Below are 19,669 nucleotides of genomic sequence, written 5' to 3'. Positions count from 1 at the left end.
CACTAATAAGGGCTTTTATATAACTGTAATAATTGCGCTTTAAGAGTCTAATATCCAGGGATGGGGAACTGCAAACGTATGACTGTTTTGTTTGGCTGAGATGAGTTATTAATATTGATTAGTGTGTTGCTGGTTATCATTTATTTAGTTAAATAGTTAGTTGTTTTTTTTTAAATATATGCTTTTCTATATATATTTATACATTAGTACACGAGGGCAGGTTAGGTTCATGTTTACTTTTTTGTGTTCTTTCTTTGTATTGTTTTGAATTGTATTGTTTTGTATTTGTTGTAATATTAAAACAAATCTATTTTCAATAAGAAATATATTTTAAAAAATAATCCAGGACATGCTCCAGTGTTAATAGAGAGAAGCTGATGCTCATTGGCAAATATATTTTCGGGCAGTTCTTTGAAGCATATGTGATGCAGTGTTAGTGTTTTTACCTCTGAGCCAGAAGCAGCAATTATATAAACTAGACTGGGTTCAAGTCTCATTTGCTCTGGAAGTGTGTAATAACATATTTGAACAGGTTGTTGAAAAGATATTTCTACCTGGTTTTTCCTAAGCAGGGGAGAGAACAGACCAGAGATTGTCAGGGTTGGAGGGTTTGAGCTATAGGGAGATGCTGAACGGGCTGGGACTATTTTCCCTGGAGCTTTGGAAGCTGAGAGTTGACCTTATAGAGGTTTATAAAATAATAAAAGGCATGGATAGGGTGAATAGCCAAGGTCTTTTCCCTGAGGCGGGGGAAATCAAAACTATAGGGCATAGGTTTAAGGTAAGAGAGGAAAAATGTAAAAGGAAACTTTGGGTTAACTTTTTCACAGTGGATGGTGTCTCTATGGAATTATCTGCCAGAGGAAATGGTGAAGGCTGATACAATTACAACATTTAAAAGGCATCTAGATGGTTACAGGAATAGAAAGGAATAGGAGGGATATGGTCTAAATGCTGGCAAATGGGACTAGATTAATTTAGGATATCTGCTTGGCATGGAAGACTTGGACCAAAGGGTCTGATTCTGTGCTATACAACTCTATGATTCTATGACTGTATTGAACGATAAGGAGAAAGTGAAGACTGCAGATGCTGGAGATCAGAGCTGAAAATGTGTTGCTGGAAAAGCGCAGCAGGTCAGGCAGCATCCAAGGAATAGGCGAATCGATGTTTTGGGCATAAGCCCTTCTTCAGGAATCAGGCTTATGCCCAAAACGTCGATTCTCCTGTTCCTTGGATGCTGCCTGACCTGCTGCGTTTTTCCAGCAACACATTTTCAGCTCTGTATTGAACTATACAAATGCAAACAACCACAGAAGACAGACTGACTCTTTGCTTGGCTAAATGGATAACTAGCAATATAATACACTACTTTCAGCCCATGAGGAATGTGAAAAATATCTCACCATTTCCAGCACATCCTTTCTCTTGCTCAGTTGACTGGTTTGAAAAGCCACATGGTTTTTCCTTCCCTACCTGAGCCTCTGCTTAAAGTAGCAGTTGGACCTGGCTGGGATCATCAGGACCCTTAGTGGTCCCATCAGTTTCTATTGAGTTTTCTTCCATCCTCCTCAAAGTTGAAGATGTAGATCAAATGGATTTAATCTTGGCAAATGGATCTCTCAGGCAATGTTTGCTCCTGGGCTGACACACTCTCAATTACCCCACAAAGGTTACATCATGAGTAGCAATTGTATAAACTATGTTTATATCTTTGGAATTTAGGCTGTTAAGGTGATTACAAGTTAAGATTATGGATGCATATGACAGAAGTAAAAAACGGGGACACATTTTCATCACTGGATGAAATGAGTATAAAACAGAATCAAGTCATTCGGGGAGAAGTTAGAAAATGCCTTTACGTGCACAAGGTGATTAAAAGTACGGAATTGTCTCCCATTAGAAACAGCAATGCAAGAATTAAATGCATTAATCTCAGGTTTAAAATTATGCCCAACCAAGGGTATTTCAAGATGTGAACCAAGGTAGGTGAACGAATGGTTGCATTTGGAGTTTGGTGAACGGAGAAACAAACCGTCCTTAACCTCTTGAATGGTGCAAGAGGTTCTAGCAGCTGAATGGCCTCATTCTGTCTCGTTCCTTCAGTTATCTGTCAGAAACTCATGATCACTTTCTAATCATCACCGTGAAAGCTCTGTGGCAGCATAAACAGGAAGGCAGATTAGTATTTGAATGGCAATAGTTTAATGAAGAGTGATGCGCAACAAAACCTGGATGTAATTGTAGACCAGTTGCTGAAGCAAGTATGCAGGTGCAACAGTCAAACAGACAGATATTCGAAGAGGGAGGATTCAAGAATCGAAACTGGAATGTCTTGCTGAAATTGTACAGGGCCGTGGTGAAACCTCATCTGGAATACTGTGTGCATTTTTTATCTCTTTATCTGCAGAAGGATATTTTGGTTATGGAGGGAATGCAGCAAAGATTTACCACACTGTTTCCTGGAATGGCAGGGCTGATAAATGAAGAGAGATTGAATCGTTTAAGACTATATTCACTGAATTTTTGAAGAATGAGGGGGGAGGTCCCATATAAACATACAAAATTCTAACTGTACAAGACAAAGTTAATGAGGAAAGATATTCCTAATGACTCTGAAGTTTAGAAGCAGGGGTTACAGTCTAAAGAGATGGGTACGCCATTAGAATAGAAGTGGGGGGAAATCTCTTCACCCAGAATGGTAATCCTGTCGAATTCTTTGCCACAGAAAGCAGCTGAGGCCAAGTATTGAATGTATTCAAGAAGGAGTTAGATATGGTTCTTAGGCAAGCAAAGGCTATGGGAAGAAAACAGGAACAAGAAATGGAGTTGGATGATCAGCAACAATCACATTGAATGGTGGAGCAGACTCAAAGGGCTGAATAGCCGACATCTCCTCTTACTTACTATGTTCTTAATTTTTCTATGTTGCCTATCTGGAACTGAAAGCTCATCTCAGGACTGTGCAGCCATTATAGATTGCTGCAAAACCTCATCTGATGCACGAATTTCCTTTACCGAACAACATCTACCATCCTTAACTAGTTCAAAGTGACACCAGACCTACAAAAGACAAAAGAAAGCTGTCTGAACTGACCATAACAGGCCACACAATTCAGGGGAAATTGCAGTTCAGCAATAGAGTCAGAGACGTACAGCATGGAAACAAACCCTTCAGTCTAACCCGTCCATGCCAACCAGATATCCCAACCCAATCTAGTCCCACCTGCCAGCACCCGGCTCATATCCCTCCAAACCCTTCCTATTCATATACCCATCCAAATGTCTCTTAAATGTTGCAATTGTACCAGCCTCCACCACACTCTCTGGCAGCTCATAAAAATAACATGTAGTAGTTGTATCCTTACCGCAAGGCCAGAACATCCAGACTAAAGTCCCAATGATGTATCATAACATGTCTAAAGAGATTGAATTAAAAAGAAAGTCTAGGTTTGAAGAAGAATGTAAAACAACATTGTGGATGCTACCATCAATTTCTTGACCACCAGCCAAATGTTCTTGAAGGGTTTGGTTTTGGAAGTTGCCAGTCTGCATATATTTGAGCCTACCTCCACATTGTTGTTATTTTGCATTAACCTGTTTAGAGGTGTTATAACACACTTCTGGAGCAGGTGAGGCTTTGAATTCAGGCCACCTAGCCCAGAGGTAGGGACACTACCACTTAGCCGTAATGGCCGCTCACTGTCTCCTTTCCCTCCCCCCATCCCTGCCTAGAAACCCTTCAGACATTCTTTGATGTATTCTTACACTGGGTGCTGGAAGTATAAACTCTGAAATCTTCGGTGTCTGTTCCAATTTTTTTTGCCCTCTTCCCTCCCTTCGCCCTGTCTAGTATTTTTAAGAGGTACCTGGAAGTGTCCTCAATGAAGAGAGGTGGATTGGGGTGCAGTCATTCTTCAATAAATAGAATCCGTGCTCCCTAACAGCAATGGAGTTCTGCAAGATAGAGTTCATTTTAAAATAATGACAGAGCTATAACAGATTACATGAAAATACAAGCAATCCGTTCAAAGAAACAATCTAAAAATTCCCACTGATTTTATTGTGGTTTAATTCACATACCAGGACATTTTTTTTTAAGAAACTGTTTAGCATGATTGAAGTTTACATATAGCTTCCAGTTTCACAGGGATTGTTTTGATAAGTGGAGCTGCCATCGCCCCTATGGGAAATTGGGCTCCCAACCCATTAATGGTTTCACTGTTCAGAAAAGCACTGCATTCAGATGATTCCATCCACATTCATTTTATGAAGTGTAGAAATAAATTAAAACCATTGTATTTCGTGATTCTGTCATCTAAGGCTCTCAGGACTTGCACGAGGCTGCCAGTCCACTATCTCTTGAAATTAATAAAAAAGCAATGGAAATATTTCCAGACTTGTGAAGCATCTGTGGGAAGAGAAACAGAGGATACAACTTTGACAGTCATATGCTGATGGCATAAACAGAAGTGTGCGCCACTTCTGCCATCTTGCTTTATCCTGTTTCCCAGAATCCCATTGATTCTGTGGCAGGGCAGCTGGTGAGTGGTGAAACTCACCATGAGCTAAAAAGATGTAGCAGTAAGGTGGTGTGCAACTGAACAGCCAGCAGGACAAACAGGGAGGTTCTGCATCATTATCAAAATGTTCCTGCCTAATTCCATTGCCATCTATACAAGACTTATTGAGAACCAAGTTGGGACTGGTCTTTTCCAAAATTACATTTCACTTGTAATCATCTTACTTTATTCATCTGAGCATTATCCGAGATTAGCTTAGCCAGGAAACTCAAAGCCCTGATACACTACATGATCGTCACTCATTGATGGTTACAGAGGAATTATGGACAATATTGCAGAAGATATAGAGTCACAGAGCTGTACAGCCTGAAAACAGACCCTTCGGTGCAGCTGTTTCTTGTCCACCAGAGATCCACAATTAATCTACCTCTACTAACCAACATTTGGTCCATATCCCTCTAAACTGTTCCTATTCATATACCCATCCAGATGTCTTTTTAAATGTTATACAGTCTGTTCTGCTATAATGTGTGCTTCTTCAATGCAAATTGGCTTTAACGTGATCGTAGAATTTAGACCGTTATTTGTAGAACACAAGCTTTCCTTATCTGCATTGATTATAACACAGTTCCTGCCCCATTAGTTTAAATGGTACAGTTATTGCATGATTTTCTTACAATGAGAGATTGCAGGAGAATGGAATTATCGCATTATATCAGAACAGACTTAGTTGTACTAGCCTCCACCACTTCCTCTGGTAGCTCATTCCATGCATGCACCACCCTCTACATGAAAAAGCTGCCCTTTAGGTTCCTGTTAAATCTTTCCCCTCTAACCTTAAACCTATGCCACTTGGTTCTGGACTTACCCACCCCTGGGAAAAACCTTGGCTATTCAACCTATCCATATCCCTCATGATTTTATAAACCACTATAACGGTAACCCCTCAGTCTCTGACTCTTCATGGAAAATAGCCCCAGTCTATTCCTATAGTTCAAACCCTCCAACCCTAGCAATGTCCTTGTAAATCTTTTCTGAACCCTTTCAAGTTTCACAATCTCATTCCTATAGCAAGGAGAACAGAATTGTATGCAGTATTCCAAAAGTGGCCCAACCAATGTCCTGTGCAGCCATAATATGACCTCCCAACTCCTTTACTCAATAAAAGCAAGCATACCAAATGCCTCCTTTCCTATCCTGTCTACTTGAAACTCTACTTCAAAGAACTATGAACCTGCACTCCCAAGTGTCTTTGTACAGCAACACTCCCCAGGACCTTATCAACCTGTCTGATTTCCCTTTCCAAAATGGAGCACGTCACATTTATTTAATTAACCTTCATCTGATCAAGGTCCCATTATCCTCGGAGGTAACCTCTAAGTGAGTAATTGAAATCCAGTGATCTGTAAGGATTCTGTCAGCTAACACCCTGAGAGAGGCATAAGCGTACTGCCAAATAGGCCCCTCTTTTTCCTACTTTGACTGTTGTAGTCGCTCCCCATCCCAGGCATGACACAAGGCCCTCCCCACTTCACTCCGCCATGCCTTTGACCCCAGTCAACAAAGCCCCAGCTCACTGCTGACTCATCTATCTAACCTTGAGTCTCCATCCAAGTTGTCAGTTCCTCTTGAGTATTGTAGAGTTAACACATACATATGATTGACTGAGCATACTAGATTTGACCAACCATTAACAAAGCATCAATGCATTCACGTATTACTGATTATTTCAAAAATCGGATGTGATTAGCCTATGTTTTACACGAATGAATATTCATGGCATATAAATCTATTAAGAGTACAAACCAGCCACAGGCCAGCATAAGGGCCCAATGGTAAAAACACACTGCAAAGTTATGTCTGCATTGTAAGCTGCTGTGGATATTTCAAAGTATTGCATCCCAACTAATATACAGCAGATTCCATTACCCAACACCCAGTATTGTATTTCAAGTCCATAAGACATAGAAGCAGAACTAGTCATTCAGCCCACTGAATCTGCTCTGCCAATCAATAAGATCATGGCTGATCTGGTTTTTGTTTTGCAATAATGTTCTAAGGAATGGTCTCTGGACCTGAAATGTTAACTCTGATTTCTCTCTGCAGATGCTGCTAGACCTGCTGAGTTTTACCAGCAATTTATGGTTTTGTTACTAATCCTCAGAACCACTGCTATATTTTTCCCATAACTCTTGATTTCCTGACTAATTAAAAACTTGTCTCATCTTTGAATAAACCTAATGACCCAACCTCAAGAACCTTTGATCAGAATCAAGATCTCTAAAACTATATCTAAACATAACTAATTGATTTAATCTGAATTCATACTTAAAAAGGACATATTCATCAGTATTGTGTAGTATTGTGTGGACAAAGCGATATGTGATGACTGACACTTAATTCAATTGAGCTAGACACAGCTCAGGACCCAGTCAGATTAAGAACCAAACTCATATCAGCTGCACAATTAATGCAACTTACATTCTAACCTCGGGCAACTACCTGTGTGGAGTTCCCACATTCTCCCTGTGTCTGCATACATTTCTGTCGGGTGCTTCGGTTTCTTCTCATTGCCCAAAGATGTGCAAGTTGGGTGAATTGGCCATGCTAAATTGATCATGGTGTTCAGTGGTATGTAGGTTAGGTGCATTAACCGTGGTTAATGCAGGGTCACAGGAATAGGCTAGGGGGATGGGACTGGGTGAGATGCTCTGTGGAGGGTCAGTGTGGATTCATTGGGCTGAATGGCCTATTTCCACATTGTGGAGATTCTATGATTTGTAAGATCTGTTTGTACAGACTTGATTGATTCAACTTCCTTTCTTCTGAACAATAGCCAGCTCTGCACCTGGTGTACCTAGGTATGATTTAACCTTTTAATCACAGGCTTGGAATCAGAATGCTTAGAAATCTGGAGCACCACTCAGTCCATTTTAATTCAAACATACAGGACAATCTTATACTTGCGCCACTGCTCAAATGGTTGCTTCTTCCCTATTTGTGCTTTTCACCTCCACCAGCCTGCCCATGGGCCCATTCCCAGTGTTGATACTTTCTGAGAAGGAAACAGCCCCCACTGTCAGTCTTAAAGTTGCCTTTGAGATTAAACCTGTATTTGCTTTGGCCTACCCTCCACAGTTTAAAGTAATTATTCTTGAATTTCCACATTATATTGTGTACATTTCACCCCTCAGGCTTCATGGGCCAATTCTCCCAGATTACAATTCAAAGTTAATGTGAGCCAGGTGATAATAAAAACAATAAAACGTCACAGTAATATGTCATATATAAATTACGCTTTGCAAGGTTAAATTAACACAAATATGAAAATTTGTCTTTTTAAATGTTATTTTATGTACTCTCCAGTCCAGCCAGTCTAGCACATGCAGTAGGAGAAGTGCAGTGGAATGATTTAAGGTGCGTGCTGTTGAAAACCAGGTCAATCTGCAGTTCCAGGGTGAAGTGGTTGAGCTCAGACAAATCACATTTCAGCAGTGGAAGCATCACTGCCAGGTTTTTATGTCCAGAACTGGGCTTCATGAAGAAGGTGGACTCAATCTGAGTAGGCACACAAAAGTTACTTCCCCTCAGGTTTCAGCCAAACTTTCTATGTTCCCCAGCAACAGAAGACAGTGAAGCAGTCTCGTCTGTAGGAAGTGACAGTGAGACAAGCAGGGCCAGATGCTGCAAGGCACAGTATTGGAGGAGAAAGAACTTGTGACTGCATTCTCTGCTCTTGAGGCCCCAGTTGTAGCCAAGTGTCTAACATAGTATATGGCGTGTGCACAATGACTCATACTGCTGGAGTCGCCCCAGTCATTTTGGAAGATGCACAAAAGGAATTTCCTAAGCTCATGTCAGAAACACATTTCAGCCAGCCAGAATCAGGAAAGCATCAGCTCCCAGGTCATTTATCAGCTATGTTTCAAACTTACCTGTTCAAGTTCAGTTCATACACAGAGTCATATAGCATAGAAACAGACCCTCTGACACAATTTATCATTGCTCACCAGGTTTCCTAAAGTGAGCTGGTCCAATCTGCCTGCATTTGTTCAATATCTCTCTAAAACTTTTCAATCCATGTATCTGTCTTTTATATGTTGTAATTGTACTCGCCTCAACACTTCCTCTGGCAGCTCATTCCAAATACGTACCACCATCTGTGAAAAACAATTTGCCCCTCAGATCCCTTTTAAATCTTTCCCCTCTCACCTTAAACCTATGCCTTTTAATTTGTTACTTTACCCTGGGGAAAGGGTTTTGTCCAGTCACCTTATCAATGCTGTTCATGATTTTATAAACCTTTAAGGTCATCCTTCAGCCTCCTCTGCTCCAGAGGGAAAAAAAGTCCCAATCTATCCAGCAGCTCCTTATAACTCAAAGCCTACAGTCTCAGTAATATCCTTGTAATTTTCCCCCCACTCTTTGCAGTTTAATAACATACTTCCTATTAGCAAGGCAACCAGAACTGTAAGCTATATTCCAAACATGCCTTACAAGTATCATGTACAATTGTAACATAATGTTGCAATTCCTGTACTCAGTGCTCTGGCCCATGAAGACAAGTGTGCCAAATGCCTTCTTCACCAGCCTGTCTATCTGTGACAACACTTTCAACGAACTATGTACCTGCACACCTTAATCTGTCAGTTTGACATTATTCACCAGGGCCCTAACATAAACTGTGGATGTCCTGCCCTGGTTTATTTTACCAAATGCAACACCTCTCATTTATCTAAATTAAACTCCGTCTGCCATTCCTCAGTCCACTGGCCCAGTTGATCAAGATCCCGTTGTCCTCTTAGATAACCTTCTTCACTGTCCACTATAACACCAATTTTGCAGTCCTCCACAAATATTCTCAGCATGCCTCTTTTATTCTCATCCAAATACTTTGTGTAAATAATGAACAACAGTGGACGCAGTGCTGATCCTTGTGGCACACTGCTGGTCACAGGCCTTCGCTCTGAACAATAACCCTCTCCCACCATCCTCTATCTATTTCTGTGAAACAAATTTTGCATCCAATCGGCTAGCTGTCCTTGGATCCCACATGATTGAACCTTACTGACTCATCTAACATGCGAGTCTTGTCAGAGGCCTTGCTAAAGTTTATGTAGATGACATCTACCATTCTGCTTTCATCTATCTTCTTGGTCACTTTTCCAAAATAGCTGAGTTGATGAGTCACTATTTCCCATGCACAAAGCCATATTCACTCTCCGCCCCATAGTCCTTGCCTTTCCACATGCACTTAAATCCTATGTCTCAGAATCCTCTCCAACAATTCACCCATCACTGATGTTAGGCACACCGGACTATAGATTCTTGGCGTTTCCTTACCATATTTCTGAAATAATGCCACATCAGCCATGCTTCAGTCTTTGTGCACCTCATCCATGGCTCTCAATGGTATAATTATCTCTGCTGGGGACCCTGCATTTTCTTTCCTAGCTTCCCACAATGCTCTGGGATACAACTCATGTCCTAAGAATTTATCTATCGTTACATTTCTTAAGACCTTCAACACCATCTCTTCTGTAATGTTGCCTCCTTTCAAGACATGAATATTTATTTCCCCAAGGTCCCTAGTTTCCATGTCTTTCTCCACAGCAAATACTGACATGTTTTTTTTTAAATCTCACCCATGTCCTGTGGTTCTACACATAGATGCCCTCATTGATTTTTAAGGGGTCCTATTCTCCTCCTGCTTTTACTGTTCTACCCCTAAATTACTTGTAGAATCTTTTTATATTCTCCTTTACCTTATCTGCTGAAGCAATCTCATGCCCCCTTTTTGTCCTCTAGTTTCCCTTTTATTCCTAAACTCCCTATACTTTGTCAACTGCTCTTTGGCAATTAAATGCTGGCCTATGTCATTAGCATCAATGCATACAACTGCCACTGCTCTTTGACAAGTCCCTGCAACCACTCCAGGGCATCCTTGATTCTGGCACCAAGGCAGTAACACCATCCTGGAATCTCACGGCCACAGAAATACTTATCTGTGCCCCCAACTAGAGAGTCCCAGATCACAATTGCTTTCTTAGACTTTGCCATAACCTGTACCAAAGATCTGACTACTGCTGCAATTTACACCTCAGAGTACCTGCCTCTTCTGGTGGTCACCTATCTACCTGGCTGTATGTGCAGTGTGACCACTTCCCTGAGGCTAATCTTGCACTCTGCTTCCATATGCTTCTTTGTACTTCCAACTGCAGCTCCAACCAATCCACGTGATCCAAGAGGAGCTGCAGCCAGATACTTCTTGCGACATATTCACCAGGGACACTTGACTGCATCCTCATCTCCCACATCTGACAGGGGGGGCATGCCACTCCACTGACTACCATCTCTGCCCCTTCAACAACTAGCAGACTTAGGGGAAAAAGCTCTTGCTTCACTCTTACCTTGTTGCTGCTCACCCTCCTCAACAAAGCCTATTAGTCACATAGGCCTGCTCTTAGCTGATCAAGAACAAATCTTCTGGTAAAAATGTATTTATTTGAAATGGAAATGCTACTATGACCATTGCCATACCATTTCTCAGTAGCCCTGATCATTCCCCTATTTAGTAATAATTCCATGTTCCTTCAAAAGGGAGGTGACAGCCTAATTGTATTATACCAGAACTGTTCATCCAGAGACCCAGGTAAGGTTGTGAGACCCAGGTTTGAATCTCGCTGTGGCAAATAGTGGAATCTGAATGCAATAAAAATCTGCAAATAAGAGTCTAATGATGACTCCGAGTCCATTGTCAATTGTTGGGAAAAACCTGTCTGGTTCATTGTTGTCCTTTAGGGAAGGAAACGGCCATCCTTACCGGGTCTGGCCTACATGTGATTCCAGACCCACAGTAATGTGGTTGACTCTTAACTGCCTTCTGGACAATAAATGTGAGCCTAGCCAGTGGTGCCCTTATCCTGGAATTTTTTTTAATTGACCCTGCCTCCACCATAATCAGGCATTGCTTGCTGCATGAAAGAGACTTCCTCGTGTCACCATTATCAGGAAGCACCTGGACGAACATGAATAGGATGGGAATAAAGGGATACGGATCCTGTAAGTGAAGATAGTTTTAATACGGAATGGCAAAATGTGTCAGCGCAGGCTTGGAGAGCCAAAGGCCTTGCCCCTGTGCTGTATTGCTCTTTATTCTTTGCCTCTTCTTCAATTACATTAGATCTGTGCCCTCAGCTTTCCAATTCTTTTATCTTGCAGTGGCTTGTATTTTGCACTTCCTACTGTATCAAGACTGCTCACGATTTAATCAAGTCTGTCAAAATCTCCTCTGAAGTTTTTCTTCTCTAAGGAAGAGACTCACAGCTTTGCAATCATTCCACATAACTGGAAGTTCTCATTTCTGGAACCCTAATCAATCTGTTCTGTAATAACTTGACATTCTTCCTAAAGTGTGGTGTTTAGAACTAGACAACACTGTAGTTGAAGCCAAACAAGTGCTTTAGACAGCATTAACAAACTTTCTTGTTCCTGCACTCCATGCTCTTATTTACAGAATCAAGACTGTTACGAATGCACCATCCACCTGTCCTGTCATCTTGAATCATTTATACACATGCACACCCAGGTTCCTCCACTCCTATATGTCATTTAGAAACATATCTTTTATTTTATGTTGACTCTGAAGCAATAATCACTACAAAAATAATACTGCACAGTTCTCTGCGTTAAATGTTATTTATCACTATGAGCCTACCTTTTTCACCATGCTGTCTAGATTCTTAGAAATTCAACATGATCCTCCTCTTCCCTGTTCATAAAATTCCAAGTTTTGTAATATGTGAAAATTGTAAAATTGCGTCCATCTTATGTATACTAAGTTGCAATTCATGCATATATATCACAAAGGTCCTAACTCAGACCCCTGGGGTACTCTACTACAAACCTTCATCCACATAACAAACAATCATTTGCCACTATCTATTTCTTCAAAAAATCCTATTTCTCATATAATTTTGTATCCTTATTGCTACTGTTCTTTTTATTTCTTGAACTCTATCTTTGCTCAGGAGTTTCTTGGGTGGCACTTTATCAAACTCCTTCGAATGTCCACGTACATCACATCAACATAAGTATTTTCATCAATCCTGTTTCTTCCTCAAATTCATCAAAGAAAGCTAAACATTATTTGCTCCTTAAATTATTGCTTTCTTATTAAGCCTGCAATTAATAATTTTGTCCTGCATTATCATTTCTCGAGATTCTAAAATTTAACAAAGATTGAACTGATTGGCTTGTCATCGTTGGGCTTATCATTACTTCCTTTTTTGGCAAGAGTATATATTTGCATTTGCTGAGAAAGTAATTGAAAAGCTAAAAAGGTCTAAAAATTGATTAATGTCCTGGTCCTCGAGTTCTGAGGGAGGTGGCTGAAGAAATAGCAGAGGCATTGGTTGTAATAGGTGAGCTATTGGCATGGATTGAGGATTGGATGTCTGACAGAAAGTAGAGAGTTGGGATAAAGGGTTCTTTTTCAGAATGGCAGCTAGTGACAAATGGTGTCCTGCATTGTTCAGTGCTGGGGCTGCAGCTGTTCACTTTATATATTAATGACCTGGATGAAGGGACAGGGGGCATTCTGGCAAAGTTTGCCGATGATACGAAGTTAGGTGGACAGGCAGGTAGTGCTGAGGAGGTGGGAAGGCTGCAGAAAGATTTATGTAGTTTTGGAGAGTGATGCAAGAAATGGCTGATGGAATTCAATGTGAGCAAATGCGAGGTCTTGCACTTTGTAAAAAAGAAAACAGGCATGGTTCTATTTTCTAAACAGTGAGAAAATTCATAAAGCCAATGTACAAAGGAATCTCTTAAGGTTGACTTGCAGGTTGAGTCAGTGGTTAACAAAGCAAATGTAATGTTGTCATTTATCTCAAGAGGGTTGGAATGTAAAAGCAGCGACGTACTACAGGGACTTTATAAAGCCCGGGTTAGGCCCCATTTGGAATACTCTGTCCAGTTTTGGGACCCACACCTCAGGAAGGACATATTGGCACTGGATTGTGTCCAGCGGAGACTCACCAGATGATCCCTGGAAAGGTAGGCCTAAGGTACGATGTGCGGCTGAGGATCCTGGGATTGTATTCATTAGAGTCTAGAAGGTTGAGGGGAGATCTAAGACAAACTGACTAAGGTAGAAAGGGTGGACACTGGGAAATTGTTTCCAAAAGATGGGGATACTAGAACATGTGGGCACAGCCTTAGAATTAAAGGGGGTCAATTTGAATGGAAATTAGGAGACATTTCTTCAGCTAGAGTGTGGTGGGCCTATGGAATTCATTGCCATGAAGCACAATGGAGGCCAGGATGTTGAATTTCTTCAATGCAGAGATTCATAAATTCTTAATCTCGTGAGGAATTAAGGGATATGGGGAGATTGCAGGTAAGTGGTATTGAAATGTCCATCAGTCATGATTGAATAGCTGACTGGACTCAATGGGCTGAATGGCTTTACTTCCACTCTTATTTTTTATGGTCTTATGGTCTTTCCTACTTGCCTCCAATTTGAATTGAAGGAATAACAGAAACTTTAGCTGCAATTTTCAGACTCATTTCCTTCTTCACCCTCGAATGTGTCTCTTCCATTGCTGAAGTAATGATAAATTCAAAAGTACCTTATCCTTATAAATTTTAAACTCTTTAAGTGCCTGAACCACCTCATCTTTCAGCATGACCTGCACGGTATTAGCTTGCTTAATAAAGATAGATGCAAAGTTTTCGTTTAGCACCTTGGACAAGCCTCCAGCTTCCATTTGTAAATTCCCTCTTTAGTCTCGATTCAGCTCTACATCTTGTTTGACCATGTTTTTACTATTTATATAGCTAATTTATTATTGTGGCAGTTCTCAACTGACCAAGTGACTGGAGTTTTCAGGAACTATGCAGATGTGTATTCTCTAGGGCCTTCCCCACACCTGACCCAGTTACAAAGACTTGTCCAATTGATTAATTCTTTGGTAAAAAAAATTCCCAGTTTACCTCACTTTATGCAAGTTCAAATATTCTAACTGGGGTATCACATCACCCATGATGACCAAATTCAGCAATACCAGCTCCTATAGGCTTTACGAGTCAATACATAGATTATCAGGAGCCATGAAGATTTCCTCAATGAAAATTTGAAGAATGCTTAATTTCCCTGTAATTAAAGAGCTGCAAATTAAAATGTGTACATGTGCAGATTTGAAGTAAGTATAGGACTTGCTTTGTGAATCAGAGAAACTCAGGAATATTTCAAGATTGCAGATACCAGGGAATCTCACCCACTTTAGTTAAAGCTTCAGGCAATTAAGTAATCACTGAACCAGAGATAGAATACAAAAAACAAATTAAAGAAATCAGTTGCAGGGTAGTTGGAATTGGTAAGCTAGTTACTTTAAACCTGTCATCTTGTTACTGACCCTGCAAACAGTTTCTCTTCTCCACACTTCCCTTAGTGATACCATAAACTTTCATTGGATTGATCCACAAGGATGGGCAGTGATTTGCCATTGACTTCTGCAGGGCAGCTGAACACAAAACACATCTGCACCTACACTCAGAGCTCATTTGAACTACTTTATAGGCCAATAGGTCAATAGGTCTCAAATCTGAAGCTTCTAGAACAGCGAAAGGAAACTACCATAGCCCCTGAAGGTCCCTTGCATCTTATCCACCCAATCAAATGTTTTAGGACTAAGACAACTGAAGGCAGGGCAGTAATGGCTGCTCATAATATGGCATCCCATCACATGCTTAGTTGGCCAATGACAATATAAGTAATTATTTCATAATCAGCAGATTAATATTCAAAAGTAACAGAAAAACATGTTGAGACAAAGTAAATAATTTCTGTTAATCTGGTTCAAGATTGCATTTATGAGCTTGATTTCAGTTTTTCACAAGTCAATTTTATTTGTGCTTTCTTATTAGTGGCCAGCATTCACAAACTGCCTGCAGCATCCGTTCTGACTGATATCAACTTCCCGATGAAAGGAAGAAAGGGAATGGTTGACTGGGCAAGGAACTCTGAAGACAAAATTACTATCCCAAAAAACATATTCATACCTGCATCACCAGGTGAAGTCTGTAAACAGCTATGATTCTTTCACATTGCTACAATGAGACTAGAAGTTGAAGCTTTTCATCTTATAACACATCAGACGAAGCCATAAGAAACAGACTCCAAACAAGATACACCATTTAATACAAAATTAGAAGAGAGTGCTGATTGGTTGGGCTACCATTGGCTTGGAGATATGGGCAAGACAGTTAAATGTCAATCTTCATTCTTAGACCAGACAGATAAATTCTAATTGGTTAGCATTGCTGAGGGGTACAGCAGAATTTGGTTGTCACCATGACCCCTTGTTTTATAAAAAAGTATCAATATTTATACAAATTATTTTTGCCTCCATAACCCAGGTTCCTATGCATTTATTCATATAGATTCTAGCATATTCACAATGGATAATACTATGAGTCTGTTTGGGCACAGTCAGAAAGAACACCAGCCTACTACCCCTCATATACTTATGAGTAGGAAGGTGCTGGTTAGTTTGAAGGAGACTTTAACAGAGTGAGACAAAGGCTGAATCAGTGAACTTGCAAGTAGAAAATCAGTGCAAAGAGAGTCAGAGGTGTTTATCCTAAGGTTTACTGAAAGAAGTAAATGCGTCAGAGCAAGACATGAGTGGGAGACCATAAAAAATGTGGATCAAGAGGTTGGCCTGTAGTGAAACCAATGGTGGAGCAACGTCTCAAACCACAATATGATGAGTGTGCATGGAAAGATCCTGATTGGTGAGTGGGACTGGTAAATATTTCTACTATTTAAAGTATTAGTAGGGTCTTTAGGCACATTTTTCTCCCTTAAAACAATAGCTTGTTATGTAAAAAGTTAATACTGATGATTTTTAAAATAGAAAATATCACTCCATAGTGATGACAGGATAGATGATGTGTTGCTACTGCAGCATGTGGAAGCTACTGGATTTGGAGTGAACACATCTGTAATAAGTGTTTGCAGCTCGAGGAACTTTGGATCCGAGTTGCAGAACTGGAGTCTGAGCTGCAGACTTTGCACCACATCAAGGAAGAGGACTGTTACATGAACATTATGATCCAGAGGGTCCTCACACCCCTCAGACGAGGTAATTCAAAACTGGTAAGTGTTCTGGGACAGGAAGGTTTGACTGCAGGTGAGGCAGGTATGAAAGCCCAGAAGATTTGAATTGAGGACTCTGAACTGCTACAATTGTCAAATAGTTATGAGCTGTGTGGACGAGAGTGAGAACTGAGTAATCACAGCACCTTAGTACAGGGAGCCATTCAAATGGGGGGGAAGAAATAAAAATGTAGTTGTGGCAAGGGACTGTGTAATTAGGGGGGAATACAGAGGAACCTCAATTATCTGAATTTCGGATTATCCAGCGAGATCGCAAGATCCTAATGCTCAGCTAAACTATGTTATCCGGCATTTGATTATCTAGAATTCGATTAATCGAGTGAAATACTCCCCACCCGCGTCCTTTGGATAATTGAGGTTCCTCTGTATACTGCTTTCTGCAGCCTTAAGCAGATGGTTGAAAGGTCATATTACCTGACAATGAGTGGCACGGTGGCTTAATTGGTTAGCACTGCTGCCTCACAGCTCTAGGTGGGATGCTGTTCAGCGGGACTCAATGGGTCAAATGGATTTCTTCCAAACTATAGATTCTATAACCCTGAATGCGAGGGTTAATGATTTCTTCTTGGGCCTAGAGAATAACTTGGAGAGGGAGGGGAGGGATCTAATTGTCATTAACCACTTTCGTACAAATGACATTGAAAGGACTGGACAGTAGGTTTTGCTGAAAGCTTAGGAGCTACATTAAAAAGCAGAAGCTCCAAGATAATAACCTGTGTTGGAGCATTTAAACTATGAAGACTATCCCGAAAAACATATTCTTACCTGCATCACCAGATGAAATCTGTAAACAGCTCTTTCGCATTGCTACAATAAGACTAGAAGTTGAAGCTTTTCACCTTATAACACGTCAGACGAGGCCATAAGAAACAGACTCCAAACAAGATACACCACTTAATTCAAAATTAGAAGAGAGTGCTGATTGGTTAGGCTATAAGCACAGAACTCTGTGGGTAGAAGTTTGGTGGGAGGTGGGTGTAGGTGGGAGTAAGTTAAGGTGGGCATGGACAGGTTGAATAGAAAGCAGCTGTTCCCTTCAGCAAAAGGAATTCTAACAAGGAGGATTATTTCAAAGTGAAGACAGGAGGTTTCGAGGAGATTTGAGGAAAAGCTTTCTCATCCAGAGGGTGATGGGGGTCTGGAATACACTGCCTGGGAGGGCAACTGAGGCTGGAAACCTCACAACCGTTAAGAGGTATTTGCATGAGCTCTTGAAATTATCATAACGTTCAAGGCTGTGGACCTAGTGTGGGAAAGTGGGACAAAGTAAACAGTAGTGTATTTTTGGTGGTACAACTTCAATGAGTTGAAGGGGCTCTTCTACACTGTATGATTCTCTGCCTCTCTGGATTATTACCTGAGCCACTGGCATAAGGTAACTAAAGTCAATGAGTTAAATGTTGGTATGCGTGGAATGAATTTCAGTTTGTAGGGCAGTGGCACCTGTTCTGGGGGAAGAAAGGAGCTGTTCTGGTGGGATGAGCCTCACTTGAACCATGTTGGGATCAGTGTCCAGGTGCGTCAGATAACTAGGGCTGTTGAGAGGGTTTTTAACTAATTAAAGGGAATGGAACTGTTTGGCAGAAGGGAAATGCAGGCTTACAAAGTAAGAGGAATTACAGCAATATAGGGCAATCATTTGGATAACGATGCCTAGAATGAGACGGGTAGGAATAGAGTTTACATACATAGAGAAACACCAGTACGTAGAGTCAAAAGAAAAAGAAATGGCAAAAGTGGAAAATCTATTATCTCTTGAATGCATGTAGTGATCAGAACAAAATAAACTAATCAATTGCCAACATAGTGGTTAATCGGTATGATCTTACATCAATTACATTGAGACAATTACAAGGAGATCAAAACTGAGACTAAATATTCAAGTTTGTTTGAAGCAATAAGCAAGAAGGAAAGGGTGATGGATTAACATTATTCGTACTAATAAAATAAATATGAAAGCAAGAAATGAACTTGGAACAAAAGGTGCAGAACCCATCTGAGTGAAGGTACAAAATAACACAGGAAAGAAGATGCTGGTCAGAATAGTCTAAGGTCCCTAACAGTAGTAATATAGTGGTACAGAGAATAAATCAGGAGATAATGAGGGCATATAGCAAAGACAGTACTTTAACCATAGGTGACTTTAATTTTCACAGAGATTGAAAGGGTGAGATTGACAGAGGTAGCCATGAGGAATAATTCGTTAAGTGTATTCAGGACAGTTTCTGAGAAAAATGTGTTGTGAATCCAGAGTTCTGCCTATTTGGATCTGGTGATGTGTAACTTTGAACAAATTATCTCCGAGTAAACGATCTCCTTGAAAACGGGGACAATAACATGGTAGAATTTAACTTTAAGTGAGAGGAACTTGGGTCAGAAACAATTGCACTAAACTTAAATAGGGTAATTGCAAAGGAATAAGGGCTGAACTAGATTACATTATAGTGTGGAAACAGGCCCTTTGGCCCAACAAGTCCACACCGACCCACCGAAGCGCAACCCACCCATACCCCTAACCTAACACTACGGGCAATTTAGCATGGCCAATTCACCTAACCTGCACAACTTTGGACTGTGGGAGGAAACCGGAGCACCCAGAGGAAACCCACGCAGACATGGGGAGAACTAGTTGTAATAGACTGGGGCAGGAGTTTTGCAGAAGTTGAGGAAAAATGACAGATATTTAAGAAAATAGATCATGGACAGTCAGGACTCTATGAAAGGGAAGAAGTGACTATGATTAATCAGGGAGTTAAGGATAGCATCAAATTGAAAGAGAAGACATGCAATGTGACAGACTAATGATTAGCCTGAGGATTGAGGAAGTTAAAACAAAAAAAGCAAAATAATATAAGAAGAAAAATAAATGTGAGTGTAAAGGTGCAAGTAATATCAAAATGGACAGCAAGAGCCTCTTTAAATATATAAAAAGAAAGAGAGGGCTAAAGTGAAGGTAGACGTC

General features: G+C 40.6%; 1 protein-coding gene across 18 annotated transcripts in view; it reads left to right on the top strand.

The window, feature by feature from the left end:
- adgrb3 (adhesion G protein-coupled receptor B3) overlaps positions 1-19,669 on the top strand; it is an 838,641-nt gene that overhangs the window by 462,049 nt on the left and 356,923 nt on the right. For all 18 annotated transcript variants that reach the window (XM_072558131.1, XM_072558228.1, XM_072558211.1 and 15 more), the window contains one exon: positions 15,453-15,599. In XM_072558131.1, the coding sequence (XP_072414232.1) occupies positions 15,453-15,599 (147 nt within the window). The remainder of the gene's footprint in view (positions 1-15,452; positions 15,600-19,669) is intronic.

The sequence above is a fragment of the Chiloscyllium punctatum genome, chromosome 3 (assembly GCF_047496795.1).
Source record: "Chiloscyllium punctatum isolate Juve2018m chromosome 3, sChiPun1.3, whole genome shotgun sequence".
Taxonomy (NCBI): domain Eukaryota; kingdom Metazoa; phylum Chordata; class Chondrichthyes; order Orectolobiformes; family Hemiscylliidae; genus Chiloscyllium; species Chiloscyllium punctatum.
This window is presented reverse-complemented; position numbering and strand designations above follow the sequence as displayed.